Below are 14574 nucleotides of genomic sequence, written 5' to 3' on the forward strand. Positions count from 1 at the left end.
GGGACAGTGCTCAGGCCCTGAGTCCAAGGCCCAGGACTGACCAAAAAAAAAAACATGAAGGAGGGGCTGGGAAGGTGGCTTAGCGGTAGAGTGCTTGCCTATGCATGAAGCCCTGGGTTCAATTCCTCAGCACCACATAAACAGAAAAAAAAAGCCGGAAGTGGCGCTGTGGCTCAAGTGGTAGAGTGCTAGCCTTGAGCAAAAGGAAGCCATAGGGAGTTCAACCCCCAAGACTGGCCAAAAAATAAACCATGAAGGAAAAATCCAGATGTGGAACCGTGACTCAAATAATAGAGCACTAGTCTTGAGTAAAAAGGCCCAAGGACAGTGCCCAGGCCCTGAGTTCAAGCCCCAATATGGGCACAAAAGCAACAACAAAAACCTATGAAGAGTGGGAGGGCTGCTCTTGGTACTGAACCTTGGTGTGATGCCCAGAGTTCAAACTCAAGTACGGCCTCAGCAAACTAAGTAATTATAGATTGAAAACGAAAATTTCAGCTGGGCGCTGGTGGCTCCCATCTGTAATCCTAGCTACCTCATAAGCTGAGATCTGAGGATCCAAGTTTGAAGACAGCTTGAGCAGGAAAGTCTGTGCGGCCTTTTATCTTCACCTAATCACACACACACACACACACAAGCCAGAAGTGGAGCTGTGGCTTTGAACAAAAACAAACAAAAAAAGCTTAGGGACAGAGCCCAGGCCTTGAGTTCAAGCCCCAAACGAAACAGCAGCAATATAAAGTGGTGACCCAAGACAGGTTCTTCTGGTGGTAAGTAGGGCTTTAAATCAGGGTGTCACACTGCCCGGCGGGTGCTCTAACCCTTGAGCCAGGCCCGCAGGCCTGAGTTAGGCTCCTAATAGCATATCCTTATGCCAGCAACTTCTTGGCTTCCCTGGGCATGGAGCAAGCTTATCGTTTATTGCTAAGGGGCTTGTGCACTAGGCAGTAGAGAATAAATAAGCTCAGAGCGGAAATCCTCAAGCTGGTCCAAAAGGTACTGCGGGAGGAGGGGCTGAAAGTCCACAACAGTGAAGACGACTCAGGCGCCAAGGTGACTCATGAAATGGAACCGGTGCAGCCACACACCACGGAACCCCGAGCGTCATCTTGGTGTTGTCCGGTGGTGCCTGCGTTGACCGCACCACTAGAACCCTGAGCCCGTTCTTCGGTCCGCACGTTGAAGTCATCTCAAGACCACAGGCCATGGAGGAAATCGACCCCGCAGGGGACAGACAGGTCAGGAGGGACCCGACGGCAGGTGTGTGACCCTGCAGGAGCCACCTCACCTCCGTGGCCTTACTGTCCCCCCCCCCCAAGTGGATCCCCTCAAGGCGGGATCAAGTTCCCTAGGGGATGGGGGAGTGCGGGATGGGGGTTCCCCGGGGGTCCCCTCGCAACCCCCCCCCCCACTCCGCTGTCAGGAAGCAGGCTGTGAAGACTAAGTTCACTGAAATGAGCAGAGGAGCCCAGCGCCCCCCCACCCCCACCCCCCCCACCCCGCGTCGGCGGCTGCTTCCCGCGCGGGCATGGCCCCCCACTTTCTGTTTCAAAGTGAATTTGAAGACGACGACAATAAAAAGGGGTAGCAAGCCGAGGGCTTCACGTGCTTTACCGTATCTGAGGCACGACACCGAAAGCGAGGTAATTGGGGGCGGGCGGGCGGGCGCCACGCGGGGAGAAGCCTCTGGAAGCCTCTGGAACGACACCCGACACCCGCGCCGCCTCGGCCCGGCCAGGAACGCGCGCCGGGAAACTGTCCAATGAAAGCCGCTGGGGGAATGGGGCGTGGCCCCGGAGGGGCGGGGACGTGGCGGCCTCCGCGGAAGTGGGAGCTGTGCGCGGATTGGCTGATCCGCTTCCCGTCCAGCCCTCATTCGACGGCGCCAGCCATCCCTCAAGGGACCTCCACCAATCAGCGGTGACAAAACCCACGCTGCGGCGAAGCCCCGCCCCCTTTGCTATATTAACCGGGAGCCCGGGCGAGACCCCGCCCGGCTCTCCGCGGACCCTGTGGAAGACAGGGTCGCCTCGGAGGCTCGGCGGAGACCTCCACCCGGGACCAGCTCGCCCTCCCCGGGCCTCCCCGCGCAGGCCCGCGGCCCCCCTCGCGCTGTAGGCCTCTGGTGTCTGGTTTCCGGGGAGGGCGGGCACCGCCGGGGGAGGGGGGAGCCGCCGGCGCTGCCGAGGTGAGCTGGGGTGTCGGGGTGCTCCGCGGAGCGGGAGGCAGGGGGGCCCAGGGGCCCGCGCAAGGCGAGCACAAGCCCGGGCTTGTCCGGCCGCCGGAGGGGCGGGGCCGCGCCGCGCCCCTGGGGATCCGAGGAGCCGGAGCCCCGAGGTGGGTGAAGCCCCCACCCCGGGCCGGCCCTGCCGCCTGCGAGCCCCGTCCGGTGCCCGGATCCCCACTTCACTCCACCGCGGTCAGGCCGAGTGCATTCCCCCACCCGCCTCGGGGCCTTGCCTTGGTCGCCAGGGTGGATTAGCCGTGCTTGAAAATCCTGCTTCAAGGCTGGCACCCTTTCAAGGCATGGTTCCTCCTCATTTAAGAAGTAGCCAACTTGTAGAAGGGGGGGTGGGGGTGGGAAACAACCACCAACAACCCACAGTGAAGTGGCTCCGCTTGAGTTACCCCGGTGGAGGGGGGTGGGGGGGGGAAGACAGGGTAGGAAGCAGTTCTTGGCACCGTGGGGAGGAACACTCACCCCCCCCCCCTTTTCTGGGATTTGTTCTTTTTATAGATGATAGAGGTACCAACAACACCTGACACCCAGAATCTGCTACACCAGCTCAGCACCCTCCTGGAACAGGAGTCGAGATGTCAGCCAAAGGTCTGTGGCCTGAGACTGATCGAGTCTGCCCACGACAACGGTCTCAGGATGACCGCCAGACTCAGGGACTTCGAAGTCAAAGACCTTCTGAGCCTGACCCAGTTCTTTGGCTTTGACACAGAGACTTTTTCTCTGGCTGTGAATTTACTGGACAGATTCCTGTCTAAAATGAAGGTATGTGTTGAGCGACTTGACCACCTCACCCCACCCCCCCCCCCACCCCCAGAAGAATTTCTCAAGTTTTGCTCAAAGTGAGAGATGGGATTACGAATTGAGGGCTGGAATCCATAGCCTTGGCCTTTTTGTATGTCTTGGGTGGATAACTGAAAAACTGGCTACTTTGTACTCAGAGGCTTCCTCTCATAATCAAGAGGCATCATTTACTAGATGTATTCTGAGGTGTAAAAGCTAGTATCAAATAATGAACTGCATCATTCAGTAGGAAAGCTGGATGTCTTGAAACAAAACCTTGCTTGGTGGGTTGGATATTTCCACTTGATTACAACTCAGTTTTAGATAAAGTTTGCTAAAGACAGAATGGTTAAGAATGAGGTTCTAAGCTGGGTGTCAGTGCCTCATGCCAGTAATCCTAGCTACTCAGGAGGCTGAGATCTGAGGATTGTGGTTTGAAGCCAGCCTGGGCAGGAAAGTGTGTGTGTGACTCTTTATCACCAATTAACCAGAGAACTGGAAGTGGTTCTGTGGCTCAAAGTGGTAGTATGCTAGAGCCTTGAGGAAAAAAACAACTCAGGGACAGCACCCAGGCTCTGAGTTCAAGCCCTGTGACTCACTAAAAAAAAAAAAAAAAAAAGGCTCTAGCAGAACTGTTGGTGACATTGCACACATAAGTGGACATATTAAATTGAAACCCCTTTGCACAACTACGTGAAGGTGGGAGTGCATGTGAAATCTATCACCACTGAGACATAGATCTCAACCATAATTTCATGACTGGACTGTTGTAGATTCCCCCTTGTGTTTTATTAAGAGAAACATGGTAGCAATGGGGGCTGACTGTGGATTTTTGGTTGTAGGTACAGCCCAAGCACCTTGGATGTGTTGGACTGAGCTGCTTTTACTTGGCTGTAAAGTCAGTAGAAGAGGAAAGGAATGTCCCTTTGGCAACTGACTTGATCCGAATCAGTCAGTACAGGTTTACAGTTTCAGACTTGATGAGAATGGAAAAGATTGTCTTGGAGAAGGTGTGTTGGAAAGTCCGAGCCACCACGGCTTTTCAGTTTCTGCAACTCTATGCTTCCCTCATTCAGGAGAATTTGCCATCTGAAAGGTAGGTGAGCTTCATTTTGAATGAAGGAAATCAGAACTGTACTGTTTGCATATTGCATAAAATCACTACCCTCAGAATTCCAACTAAAGTAGGTGAACCAGCTTTTGACCGTTAGTACCCAGTCATCAGTGGCTTCCTGAGGCTCATTTTTAGGATGAAAGGACATTTACACACCCAGCTGGTAAGCATCTAACTCAAGCGTTCAAGGACAATCAGTAGGTGCTGACATAGAAACCTTGAGGAGCTAGGTATAGTGGCATACACCTATAAATCCCATCTATTTAGGAGTCAGGGAAAGGAGAATGGTACTTCAAGGCCAACCCAGACGAAGGTTAGGAAAGCCTATCTCAACAAAAACAAGCTGGGCCTGGTGGCACACGCTTCTGTTCCCAGCAACAAGGACGATCAAGGGTCAAGGAATGAGCCTGCAAAGTAAGAGACCCTATCTGAAAAACAAACTAAGAGGACATAAGGGCTGGGAGTGTGTCTCAATGGGAGGGGGCTTGCTTAACAATACTGAGGCCCCTAACACAATCAAACCACAAAAAAGTAAACTCGCTGGGCAGTGGCGGCTCAATCCTATAATCCTAGCTAATCAGGAGCGCGGGACCTGAGGATCGAAATTTGAAGCCAGTCAGAGCAGAAAAATCCTCAACTCATCTTCAAAATTACTAGCAAAGGGAGGTAACAAACAGTACAAGAAGTGTATCCAATGCCTAACGTATGAAACTATAACCTCTCTGGACATGTTTGACAATAAAAATTTAATAAGGGCTGGGGATATGGCCTAGTGGCAAGAGTGCTTGCCTCGTATACATGAGGCCCTGGGTTCGATTCCCCAGCACCACATATACAGAAAATGGCCAGAAGTGATGCTGTGGCTCAAGTGGCAGAGTGCTAGCCTTGAGCAAAAAGAAGCCAGGGACAGTGCTCAGGCCCTGAGTCCAACCCCCAGGACTGGCCAAAAAAAAAAAAAAATAAAAAATTTAATTAAAAAAATACTAGCAAAAAGCTAGACTGAAGGTGTGGACCAAGTAGTGGACTGCCAGTGTGAGCAAAGCTGAGAGAGCAAGAGGCACCTCGAAACGGGCAAAAAGACAAAGGAATCCTAATATTTGTGGCATAATCCTGATCTTCCTTCCTTCCAAGTCATGCATTTCCTGTTTGGTTCCTTTTAAGAATTTAATGCCTCTGATGAAGAGGAATTTATCAAAAATGTAATACTCTTTAAAAAAGTGTCTGACTCATGTCAGACATTAATATTGATCTTTTTTTTTTTTTTTTGGCCAGTCCTGGGCCTTGAACTCAGGGCCTGAGCACTGTCCCTGGCTTCTCTTTGCTCAAGGCTAGCACTCTGCCACTTGAGCCACAGCGCCCCTTCTGGCCGTTCTCTATATATGTGGTGCTGGGGAATCGAACCTAGGGCTTCATGTATACGAGGCGAGCTCTCTTGCCACTAGGCCATATTCCCAGCCCCAATATTGATTTTAATATTAACATTAATACTAGCTACCTTGAGTCACATTACTTTAATCCTAAAATTAATACCAACAGTATTTTTCTGGTATTAATGTTACTACTATCTACCTGACATCAGTCTCATTTTCTTTTTAAAGGAGAAATAGCCTTAATTTTGAAAGACTAGAAGCTCAACTTAAGGCATGTCACTGCAGGATCACGTTTTCTAAAGCAAAGGTAGGCATTTCCTGGAGATGAGACCTATTTATACAGCCCTGTTTTTGTGTCTGACACTCACTTGGCCTCTTTCAGCCTTCGGTGTTGGCCTTGTCCATCGTGGCCCTGGAGGTCCAGGCCCAGAAGTCTCTAGAACTCACGGAAGGCCTTGAATGTCTTCAGAAGCATTCCAAGGTATGTCTGAGCCCTAAGTCTGTTCAGAACTATGTATGACTCTCAACCCCTTGTGTGAACTTCTATAATCAAGTGGTAATGCCACATGCTTGTCTGAAACTTAAGTAGCTAGCCTTAGTTTTTGATGAGAGAAAAAGATAAAAGTTATAAGAAGATGGTCATAAAATGGCCATCGATTTGGTGGGGCTGTGATGGGATTAATGATGTCTACCAAATTTGTGTACAGATAAGTGGTCGGGATTTGATCTTCTGGCAAGAGCTTGTATCCAAGTGTTTGACTGAATACTCATCCAACAAGTGTTCCAAACCGAACATTCAGAAGTTGAAGTGGATCGTTTCCGGGCGGACCGCTCGACAGTTGAAGCACAGTTACTATAGAATAAGTCACCTCCCAACCATCCCGGAAACGGTTTCTTAAATGGGCAAACTTGGTCCTCTGTGTAGGGAAAAAAAAAAGTTTCCAGTGGTATCATTTTCTTCTGCAAGTGAAGAATTGAAATATGATCTTCAAAATAAGCCAGATGGAATTGGAATAACCTCACTGCTCTAGTCAGCGAGTACTTGAAAGCATTTATTGTGTATGCAGCAGAACCTGCATTCCTTGAATTCCTGTAATCAGTTTAACTCATTACCTCCCCTTTGATAATGGGCATCATTTCAATCATCAGTGTAGGAAACTGTGACGTCCTTAGAGTCTGAGTCTGTAAGGTAGCATGGAAATAGTGGTTTTATTGCCTATCTTGCTGTAGGTAAACCCCAAATATAACTCCCAAGTAACATCAGCCAAAGTTGAGCGGCAGGACCAAAACTCGGCCCTGGCTCACGAGCCCTAGCATTTCAACCTTGGTGAGAAACAAGGTTATGGACAGTGCTTATCTTTCTTCATCCTGTGCTTTATGTGATATGCTTTTAAAAAATGTAGGTTTGGTCACATTCTCTATGCATTAGCCCTCTAAATTTCGTTACCTCTAAAGCTCGTTACCATTTTGTACTCAAAAGTAAATGTTACCATTTAACAAACCTACATATAATTATGAATCTTAGCTACCATTACTTTGAGAAGCTAGTTGACATTTAGGCAATTTCAATGCAATTGGGATTTTTGTTGACTTAAATTTGTGGTGTTGAAGAAAAAAACAAAACCCTCTGAAACCTTCCTCTACAACCCTAAGTATGGATCCCATTTTATAATGGATGTAAGCTATGATACCTTGAAACACCACAACTACAGATTATCACTGTAACCTCAGACCTGGGCAAACTGGCTAATGAACGCTTAGTACAACTGTGTTTAGACTTGAATTCACCTGTATTCAAGGCTAAAGCATTCAAGGCTAAAGGCACCAAGGTGAAATAACAACAAACCTAAGAAGGTAAACTGTGAATCTTCATTTCTCACTTTGCTCTAACTTTCTATATTGGAGCTGTTGTTTCTAACTGGTATTGGTGATGGTAAACTACTTAAACATTAACATTTTAAATGATAAAGTTTATATCAAAACCAACATTTCACGAATGCACTTTAAGGCTTCAGAGTTAATATTCTAGGCAGTAAATGGCTTCTTGAACTCACAACACAGGTAGCAGGTAAAGGGATTTTCCTGATAAATATGAGTTACATTTGAATTTGCAGGCATTTTATATAAAGCAAAAAATAAAAAGACCTGGGAAGTTTGGTATATCATCTTTAATATTTCTCCTAGAACAGGTGATGTTTACATCCATGGTGAATTTTTATAATCTACTGCCTTAACTCTAGTCCCATTGTGTTAGTAACTCAAAACTCAAGTGTCACTCTGAAAACTTGTTTTACCTCCACTAAAATAGCTAAATAAGCTAGATAACCCACTCCAGTTTTTACAACAGACTTTTTATAAAACTGCAATTGCTTCTAATGCAGAATTTTGTTTTTAAAAGAAGAGACTGTATTTTCACAAACACCCCTCTGTGTCTTAGGAAAGATCATCACCTGCATAATCACAAGATGGCAGTAGTAGTGAGGGTTGTTCCTGTTGGCAGGTCAATTTAAGGAGACGTAGGAAGTGTTACAGAGAGTGCTTGCATAGCCCGAGTCCCTCCAAAAAGGCGGTTAGCAATTGACCTGTTACGGATGAGTGCTGAAGAAACAAACCAAAGCCCCACAGAGTATGTTTTCCCTTTCTTTTGTAGACCATGCTTTATGGGTAGCCTTTCGGTTTCCCCAAAGGGCTGATTCATTTCAACATTTTAAAAACATCAGTGTTAACTGAGTTGGCAGATGGAACCTGACCAACTATTGTTTGGTACCTTTCAATAAAATTATTGAAATGCAATCTTGGCTGGGTATTTTTTTCTTCCCATTTTCACAGTGTGCTAATATGATAAGAAGCTGGGTTCATATATTGTAACTCCACAAAGATGCATGGAAACTAACTTAAAATTCTGGTGGTATTGGGGATTGAACTCAGGGCTTTGAACTTGCTAGAAAAGCACCCTACCACGTGAGCCACGCCCCCAGCTCCTTTTTGCATGGGTTACTTTGGAGCTATGTCCTCATTTAGTGCCTGAGCCAGCATAGGCTGTGACCCTCCTATTGGTGCTTCTGTGTCACTAGGAATGACGAGACGCACAGTCACTGTTTCCATGTATGTAACAGACACCCATTGGGTGAAATGGAATCACACTAACTACTTGGGTGTTGGCCCTGAACCTTTATCCTTTGGTTTCTGATTCCCAAATAGCTGGCATTCCTCAAATGATTAAACACCTCCTATAAGCTAAAAAAAATATCTAGTCCTAGGTAAGCAACCACCACATGAAAATCTATACAAATGTTTATAGCAGTATTCAGAAGCCACACCCAGGAGAATACTCCAGACAGCCCTCAAGTCACAAGTGGACTGAAATGGGATAGCACCATATAGTGGAGTATTATTCAGATAGAATTAAGCAATGACAGCCTCTAGAAGGAGAACCTCTGGAACAAGTGAAACCACCCCATAACCAGGGCCCACATAGTATATGATGCCATGTGTATGGAATGTCCACAACAGGGAAATCTTTGCACCAGGAAATGGATGGTGGTTTGGGGGCAGGAGGATAGACATACGAGGTTTCTATCTGAGAGAAGGGAAATGCTCTGACCGCGGTGACGCTTGCATACAGTGTGGAAACTGAATTATACCACTGGGGGAATACTGGCCTGGCTGCCCAGCCGTGGCTCCAATCTGAAGACGATTGTCTGAGAACAAACTGGGCAGAAAAATCCTCCGGACTCCACCTCCAATTAGCCAGCAATATGCGAGGCTGGAAGTACGGCTCAAGGAGTAGAGCAAGCTACGAGCAATAGAGCTGAGGGCTTTTCACAATTACCTGCAGTGATGGCTGCCTATGATGTGCATAATGAACTCTACACTTTGGGTAAGTGTAGGATAGGTGAATTGTGTCTCAGTAAACACTTCCCGAAGGCTCTCTATAATCTTAGAAATACAAAACCACAGATAGTCTAGGTCAGTAGTTCCCAGAGTTTAAATTGAGGGCACAGGAGGAAGTGCCAAGTTTTCTGGTCTCTCTGGGGTGACTGGAACATAGGGGTGATTGTGAAAGTGTTTGCACATTCCTACACATGTATCCATCTTCACCAGAGTATGTGCTAGAAAATTAATCTTGACATTAAGTTGCCCAAAATACCATTGCCATTTTTAATTTCTTAAAAACCCTTTTTAGAACTTTGTGTGAAGTAGGGTATGTAGAAAAAGAGGTACACAATTCCTACTTAGAAAAGTTTATTGAACATTATTCTTGCATCACACTTAAGAAAAACTTAATTTTCCCCAAAGGCACCCTTCATTTCATATGATTGATATTTTGGTAGTAAAAATACAATTAAATATGAAATTAGTAAAAGGCAGAATATAAAACATCATGCTGAGCAAAAACAAGTCCAAAAAAGTCACCATATATCCACAGAATATTTCCTATGGTACATGTTTTCTATGTAAATCATATCTTAATGCAATTTTTAGAACCATATTTAAATAGTCTTACAATTTGTTAACTGTTGTTATTGAATTTTTCTTCCATCACATAATTAATATTAAATTGTCTACATCTGCTATGATGCACACACTGTAACCCAAAGTTTTTTTTTTAAAGAATTGCAGTTACTTCTCAAGGTTTGAGAAATCTGGTCCTCCTTTTGTGTAGTTTCCTGATATTTCAGCTCCACTGAAGTCAAAGCCAGGATTCTAAAAGATATGGAAAAAAAAAGTAATAAAATAGCTAAGGAAAAAGGTAAGTTGAATGAGGAGAACTGACAGGAAAGGTGATCTAAATGTCCACAAGATGGATGAAAAGATCACCACCGAAGTAAAATCCAAAACTAGCGGTGCCTGTCAATCTTTCAGAAGTTGGTATGTGTAATGGATGTTGACAATCTATGGTAACACACTTCACAACCCCTCCATTTAATCCATTCACCCTCCATTTTGCTGGGGTTTGGACTTGGGCCTTGCGCTTGCTAGGTAAGTAAGTCATTACTTGAGCCACGTGCCAGTTCCATTCACTCTTTTTTGAGATAGGGTCTTACCAAATTGCCTAGGCTGGTCTTGAACTTGTCAACCTCTTGCCTCAGCCTCTAGAGTAGCTGCTATTGCAGGCATGTGCCACGGTTCAGAGCCAGCTTACGCAGATAAATTCACAATGAACACAAAGCTGGAGTGCAGGTGTGAATCAAGTGGTAAAGCACTAGCTCTAAGCCGAGCGAGTGTGAATTCAAGCCTCAGTACTGGTGTGCACTTGTGCGTGACACCAACGCATACACAGAAATGGCCCGGAGCTTAGTTTGGCCCATAGGAAGTACCAATCAATCTAGTGTGCTGAAAACAATCGAAATGCTATATAAAAAAAATAAGAAGCACAGTTTCAGAGATGCGAAGGCACCAACATTAAAATATAGAAAGTTAGAGAATTTGAAATCATATTTAAGAGTACTCAGGAAGTACTTATGATATCTCCAAATTAAAGACTGGATCAGTTTTCTGATTTGCACATGTTGGTATGTCATAGCAGAGACCAAGATATACTACGAAGGAGAAACATGAAAAAAAGAAATAAGGTGGGGGGAGAAAATAACAGTTATGAAATGAAGTACTCAAAGTTTGCTTTGGGCATGGATTGAGTTGAAAACAGTGAAGTGAGGCAAGCTGCTGGCCAGCATTCCTGTCAGAGACGACAGAAGGAATGGGTCACAACATTGAGGCATCAACAAAGAGGTGAGGACGATTATGAAATCACGGACTAGTTGACTCCACTAAGGGGAGGGGGGTGCAAAGTCCTGAAAAGCGACATGACCGGACTTGCAGGGCTTCATGTTTTGTTTTTTGCCAGTCCCAAGGCTTGAGGTCTGCGACACACGCTTGCTTGCACGGCTGGCAGAGGACTGCAGGAGCCAGGCCTCCGGGTCTGTAGTGGCCTGGTGGTTTTGGAGATAGAATCTCAAAAGAATTTTCTGCTTCGAGCGGCATTCCTGCAGCTCTCATTCATCCTGCTAAGTGGCTGTGATCACAGGGCTGAGCCCCTGGCGGGCAGCTGGCCTGATTCTCTAAGGCCTCCTCTAACGGCTATTTTGAGAGGACTGTGGATGGACGAAGGCAGAAACCCGGAGACCTGTTAGTTCTTGAAGTAAGGCAGACAACAAGTCACGTGTGAAGTGATTCACTCCACAGTGGCGTTGCTGCTGAGAAGCAGGGAGATTCGGCATGTGACTCCAAGTAATGCCAGTAAAGATTTGCTAGCAAATCGGGTAGGGGTCAAAAGACGTTTCTTAAGTCTTTTGTTTTTGATCTCAGCAACTAGCTTTTAACCACCTGAGAGGAGAAGGCTCAAAAGCAACCTTGAAGCCAGGCGCGCGGATGGCATCTGCCTTTAATCCTAGCTACTCAGGAGGCTGAGATCTGAGGATCAACAGAGTCAGCCTGGGCGGGAAAGGTCCTGAGACTCTTACCTCCAGTTAACCACCAGAAAACCAGAAGTGGCGCTGAGGCTCAAGTGGTAGAGTGCTAGTCTTGGGCACAGAGAGACTCAGGGACAGAGCCCAAGTCCTGAGTTCAAGCCCCAGGACCACCACCAACACCAACAACAAATTGCAGGGAGAAATTAGGGCACTGGACTTGGACACACTAACTGTTGGATATATGTTAGCCAAGTGGACAGGGTGAATAGGTGATTGTATATGCAGGTGCCAGACTCAAGTCAAAAGTCTTGTCTAAACATAAATATTTGGATTATCACCATAGATTACCCACTCAAATTACAGAGTCCTTTGATTTAAAGAGATACCTATCTTGGAGCAACTTGAGTAGTTTCAGAGATGAAGGCATCAACTTTAAAATATAGAAAGTTAGAGAACTTGAAATCATATTTAAGAGGAACAGCTCAGTAAGTACTTATGATATTTCCAAATTAAAGACTGGATCAGTTTTCTGATTTGCACATATTGTTGGTATGTCATAGCAGAGACCAAGATATACTACGAAGGAGCAACATGAAATGAAATAAGCACGGGCCGATAAACGAGATGAAAATGAGAGGCCTCAAGGGAAGGAATGAGTGAAGGGAGCTTGCATTTTTAAAAATATTTTTGTAATGATTCAATTTTTATAATTTACTAATCATAAGTTGCAGGTAGACTAAACTTAAAACACACACAAAAATATTCTTTAATTAAAAAAAAATTTAAAACTACCATGCGTTTTTCTAACTACACTTTCTCCCAATAACTGTTTGTGTATGTGCCAGCAACTGGGGCTTAAAGTCAGGGCCCCAACTTCTAATCAGCTTTTTCCATCATGGCTGCCCATCTGAGCCATGCCTTCAGTTCCAGCTTTTTACTGGTTAATAAGAAATAAGTCTCATGGATTTCCTTATCTGCTTTTTTTTTTTTTTAACCCCAGCTGGCTTTAAACTGTGATTCTCAGATTTCAGTCTGCTAGGTAGCTACACCCGTGAAGGGCTCTAATTATAGGTGTGAGCCAAGGGCTCACCAGCCCCAAGAACTGTTGTAACTTTTGATAACACTCACACCTGAGTTTTAATTTCAAATAGTACAAATTTCTCTAGGAGTCTCCAGTTATTGAATTACACATACACACTCATGCTTTCATCCGACTTACTTCTTTCTGGAACCTCTCTAACGTAAGCTTTCTCTGCATTTGGTCTTGCACCCAGGGATCGGCTGCATACTCAGATTCTAGAAGGGAAGTCCAACAGTTGGCTGCGTCTCTCTTTGTCTTTGTAAGAACAATGCGGACCATTTTTCTATCCTCTAAAAAACAACAAAAAAAGACAAAGAAATGATGAGTTCATCATTTTATTTTCAAAATCCACCAGACAACTGTGACAGTGCATGGTTTTCAACACATTTCTCTATCTTTCTCGGGCACAAAACAGGCTACACGAGAAAGGGGGGGGGGGGAGAAGACACTAAACTTCAACCCCAAATTAACCTTAGATTATTCTTACCCAGGGTCCATGTCCCTTCATCCGCGATTGTGGAATCGAAGAGCTTGCCCTGAGAGAGAAACACACACAGTACAGGAGGAAGATCAACACTGAAGAACCTCCTCCTGCTCAATCAAGGTCACGGGTCCCCGGAAGCCCGTGGGGAGGGGGGGGGGGGCGCGGAGTCCACGGAAGGGCGCCCCCCCCAATGTCTCCGGCAGCCACTCGCCGACCATCATCAAATCGCCTCGACTTTCAAACTGTGACCCTTTCACTGCAGCCGGGTGCTGGTGGATCACACCCCTAATACTCAAGGGGTGCCAGCCCCGGGTCCCAGACAGAACCCTGGGGACCCCAGATCCTCCAGGCCGCTAGTGAAAAGAAGTCAAGGAAGTGCTGCGTGCTGACAGCATTGGGGCGGGGTGGGGGGGAGGGATGTCCAAGTCGGGAGTGCGTTTTCCTCCACCCTCACTGCATTATGCCCGGGCTTGAACTCGGGGCCTGGCGGGCGGGGGGGGGGGACTGCCCCCCACCCCAGCTTCCCCGCTCCGGGTTAGGGCTCCACGGCTGGCTGCCCCGGGTGGCTCCCTGGAGAGAGGGGACGGGAGGGGGGGGGCTGGCTTCGAACCGCGATCGTCCACTCTCGGCCTCCCGGGTGGCCGGGACCCCGGACCCCCCCCCCCCCGCCCTCCACCCCCCGGCTACCTTGAGGATGTCGCGGCCGCCCACGGCCAGCGCCACGTGCCGGCTCTGCAGGCCGCACTGCACGTCCTGCGCGCGCGTGCCCGGCGGCACCTGCACCTCGATGAACACCTCCTCCAGCGTCTGGTACCACTGGCCCCACGGCGTGCCGCACGGCACCACCCCGCTGCGCTCCTCGAACGGGGCCGACATGCTCCCCGGCCCGGCCCCGAGCCGGCCCGGGATCGCCCCGCCGCCGCACCGAGTGTGACGTGCGCACGCGCGCAGCGCCCCGCGCCCCGCCCCGGACGCCGCCCCGACGCACCGAGTGTGACGTGCGCACGCGCGCAGCGTCCCGCGCCCCGCCCCGGACGCCGCCCCGACGCACCGAGTGTGACGTGCGCACGCGCGCAGGGCCTCGCTCAGGTCC

The 14574-nt window shown here is 47.5% G+C and overlaps 2 protein-coding genes across 2 annotated transcripts; one reads left to right on the forward strand and one right to left on the reverse strand.

Moving 5' to 3' along the window:
* The first annotated feature begins 2002 nt into the window (after positions 1-2002).
* Positions 2003-8296, forward strand: Ccng1 (cyclin G1). The gene is made up of 6 exons (XM_048333971.1): positions 2003-2188; positions 2738-3001; positions 3862-4115; positions 5732-5810; positions 5886-5984; positions 6211-8296. Exons 2-6 carry the CDS (start codon positions 2738-2740, stop codon positions 6400-6402), a joined length of 888 nt encoding a protein of 295 aa, XP_048189928.1. The 5' UTR covers positions 2003-2188; the 3' UTR covers positions 6403-8296.
* A 1354-nt stretch (positions 8297-9650) lies between these two features.
* On the reverse strand, positions 9651-14430 carry Nudcd2 (NudC domain containing 2). Its single transcript, XM_048333972.1, has 4 exons — positions 14169-14430; positions 13485-13533; positions 13136-13287; positions 9651-10210 (listed from the first exon to the last, which is right to left on the reverse strand). Exons 1-4 carry the CDS (start codon positions 14355-14357, stop codon positions 10127-10129), a joined length of 474 nt encoding a protein of 157 aa, XP_048189929.1. The 5' UTR covers positions 14358-14430; the 3' UTR covers positions 9651-10126.
* Positions 14431-14574: the final 144 nt, after the last annotated feature.

The sequence above is a fragment of the Perognathus longimembris genome, chromosome 25, assembly GCF_023159225.1.
Source record: "Perognathus longimembris pacificus isolate PPM17 chromosome 25, ASM2315922v1, whole genome shotgun sequence".
NCBI classification, from domain to species: Eukaryota; Metazoa; Chordata; class Mammalia; order Rodentia; family Heteromyidae; genus Perognathus; species Perognathus longimembris.

Coding starts and splice junctions, on each gene's coding strand:
- Nudcd2 (XM_048333972.1), bottom strand. CDS start 14,357: ATGTCGGCCCCGTTCGAGGAGCGCAGCGGGGTGGTGCCGTGCGGCACG. Junction 13,534..14,168: donor GCGGCCGCGACATCCTCAAG/GTAGCCGGGGGG, acceptor TTTCTCTCTCAG/GGCAAGCTCTTCGATTCCAC. Junction 10,211..13,135: donor TAGAGAGGTTCCAGAAAGAA/GTAAGTCGGATG, acceptor CATATCTTTTAG/AATCCTGGCTTTGACTTCAG.
- Ccng1 (XM_048333971.1), top strand. CDS start 2,738: ATGATAGAGGTACCAACAACACCTGACACCCAGAATCTGCTACACCAG. Junction 4,116..5,731: donor GAGAATTTGCCATCTGAAAG/GTAGGTGAGCTT, acceptor TTCTTTTTAAAG/GAGAAATAGCCTTAATTTTG. Junction 5,811..5,885: donor TCACGTTTTCTAAAGCAAAG/GTAGGCATTTCC, acceptor GGCCTCTTTCAG/CCTTCGGTGTTGGCCTTGTC.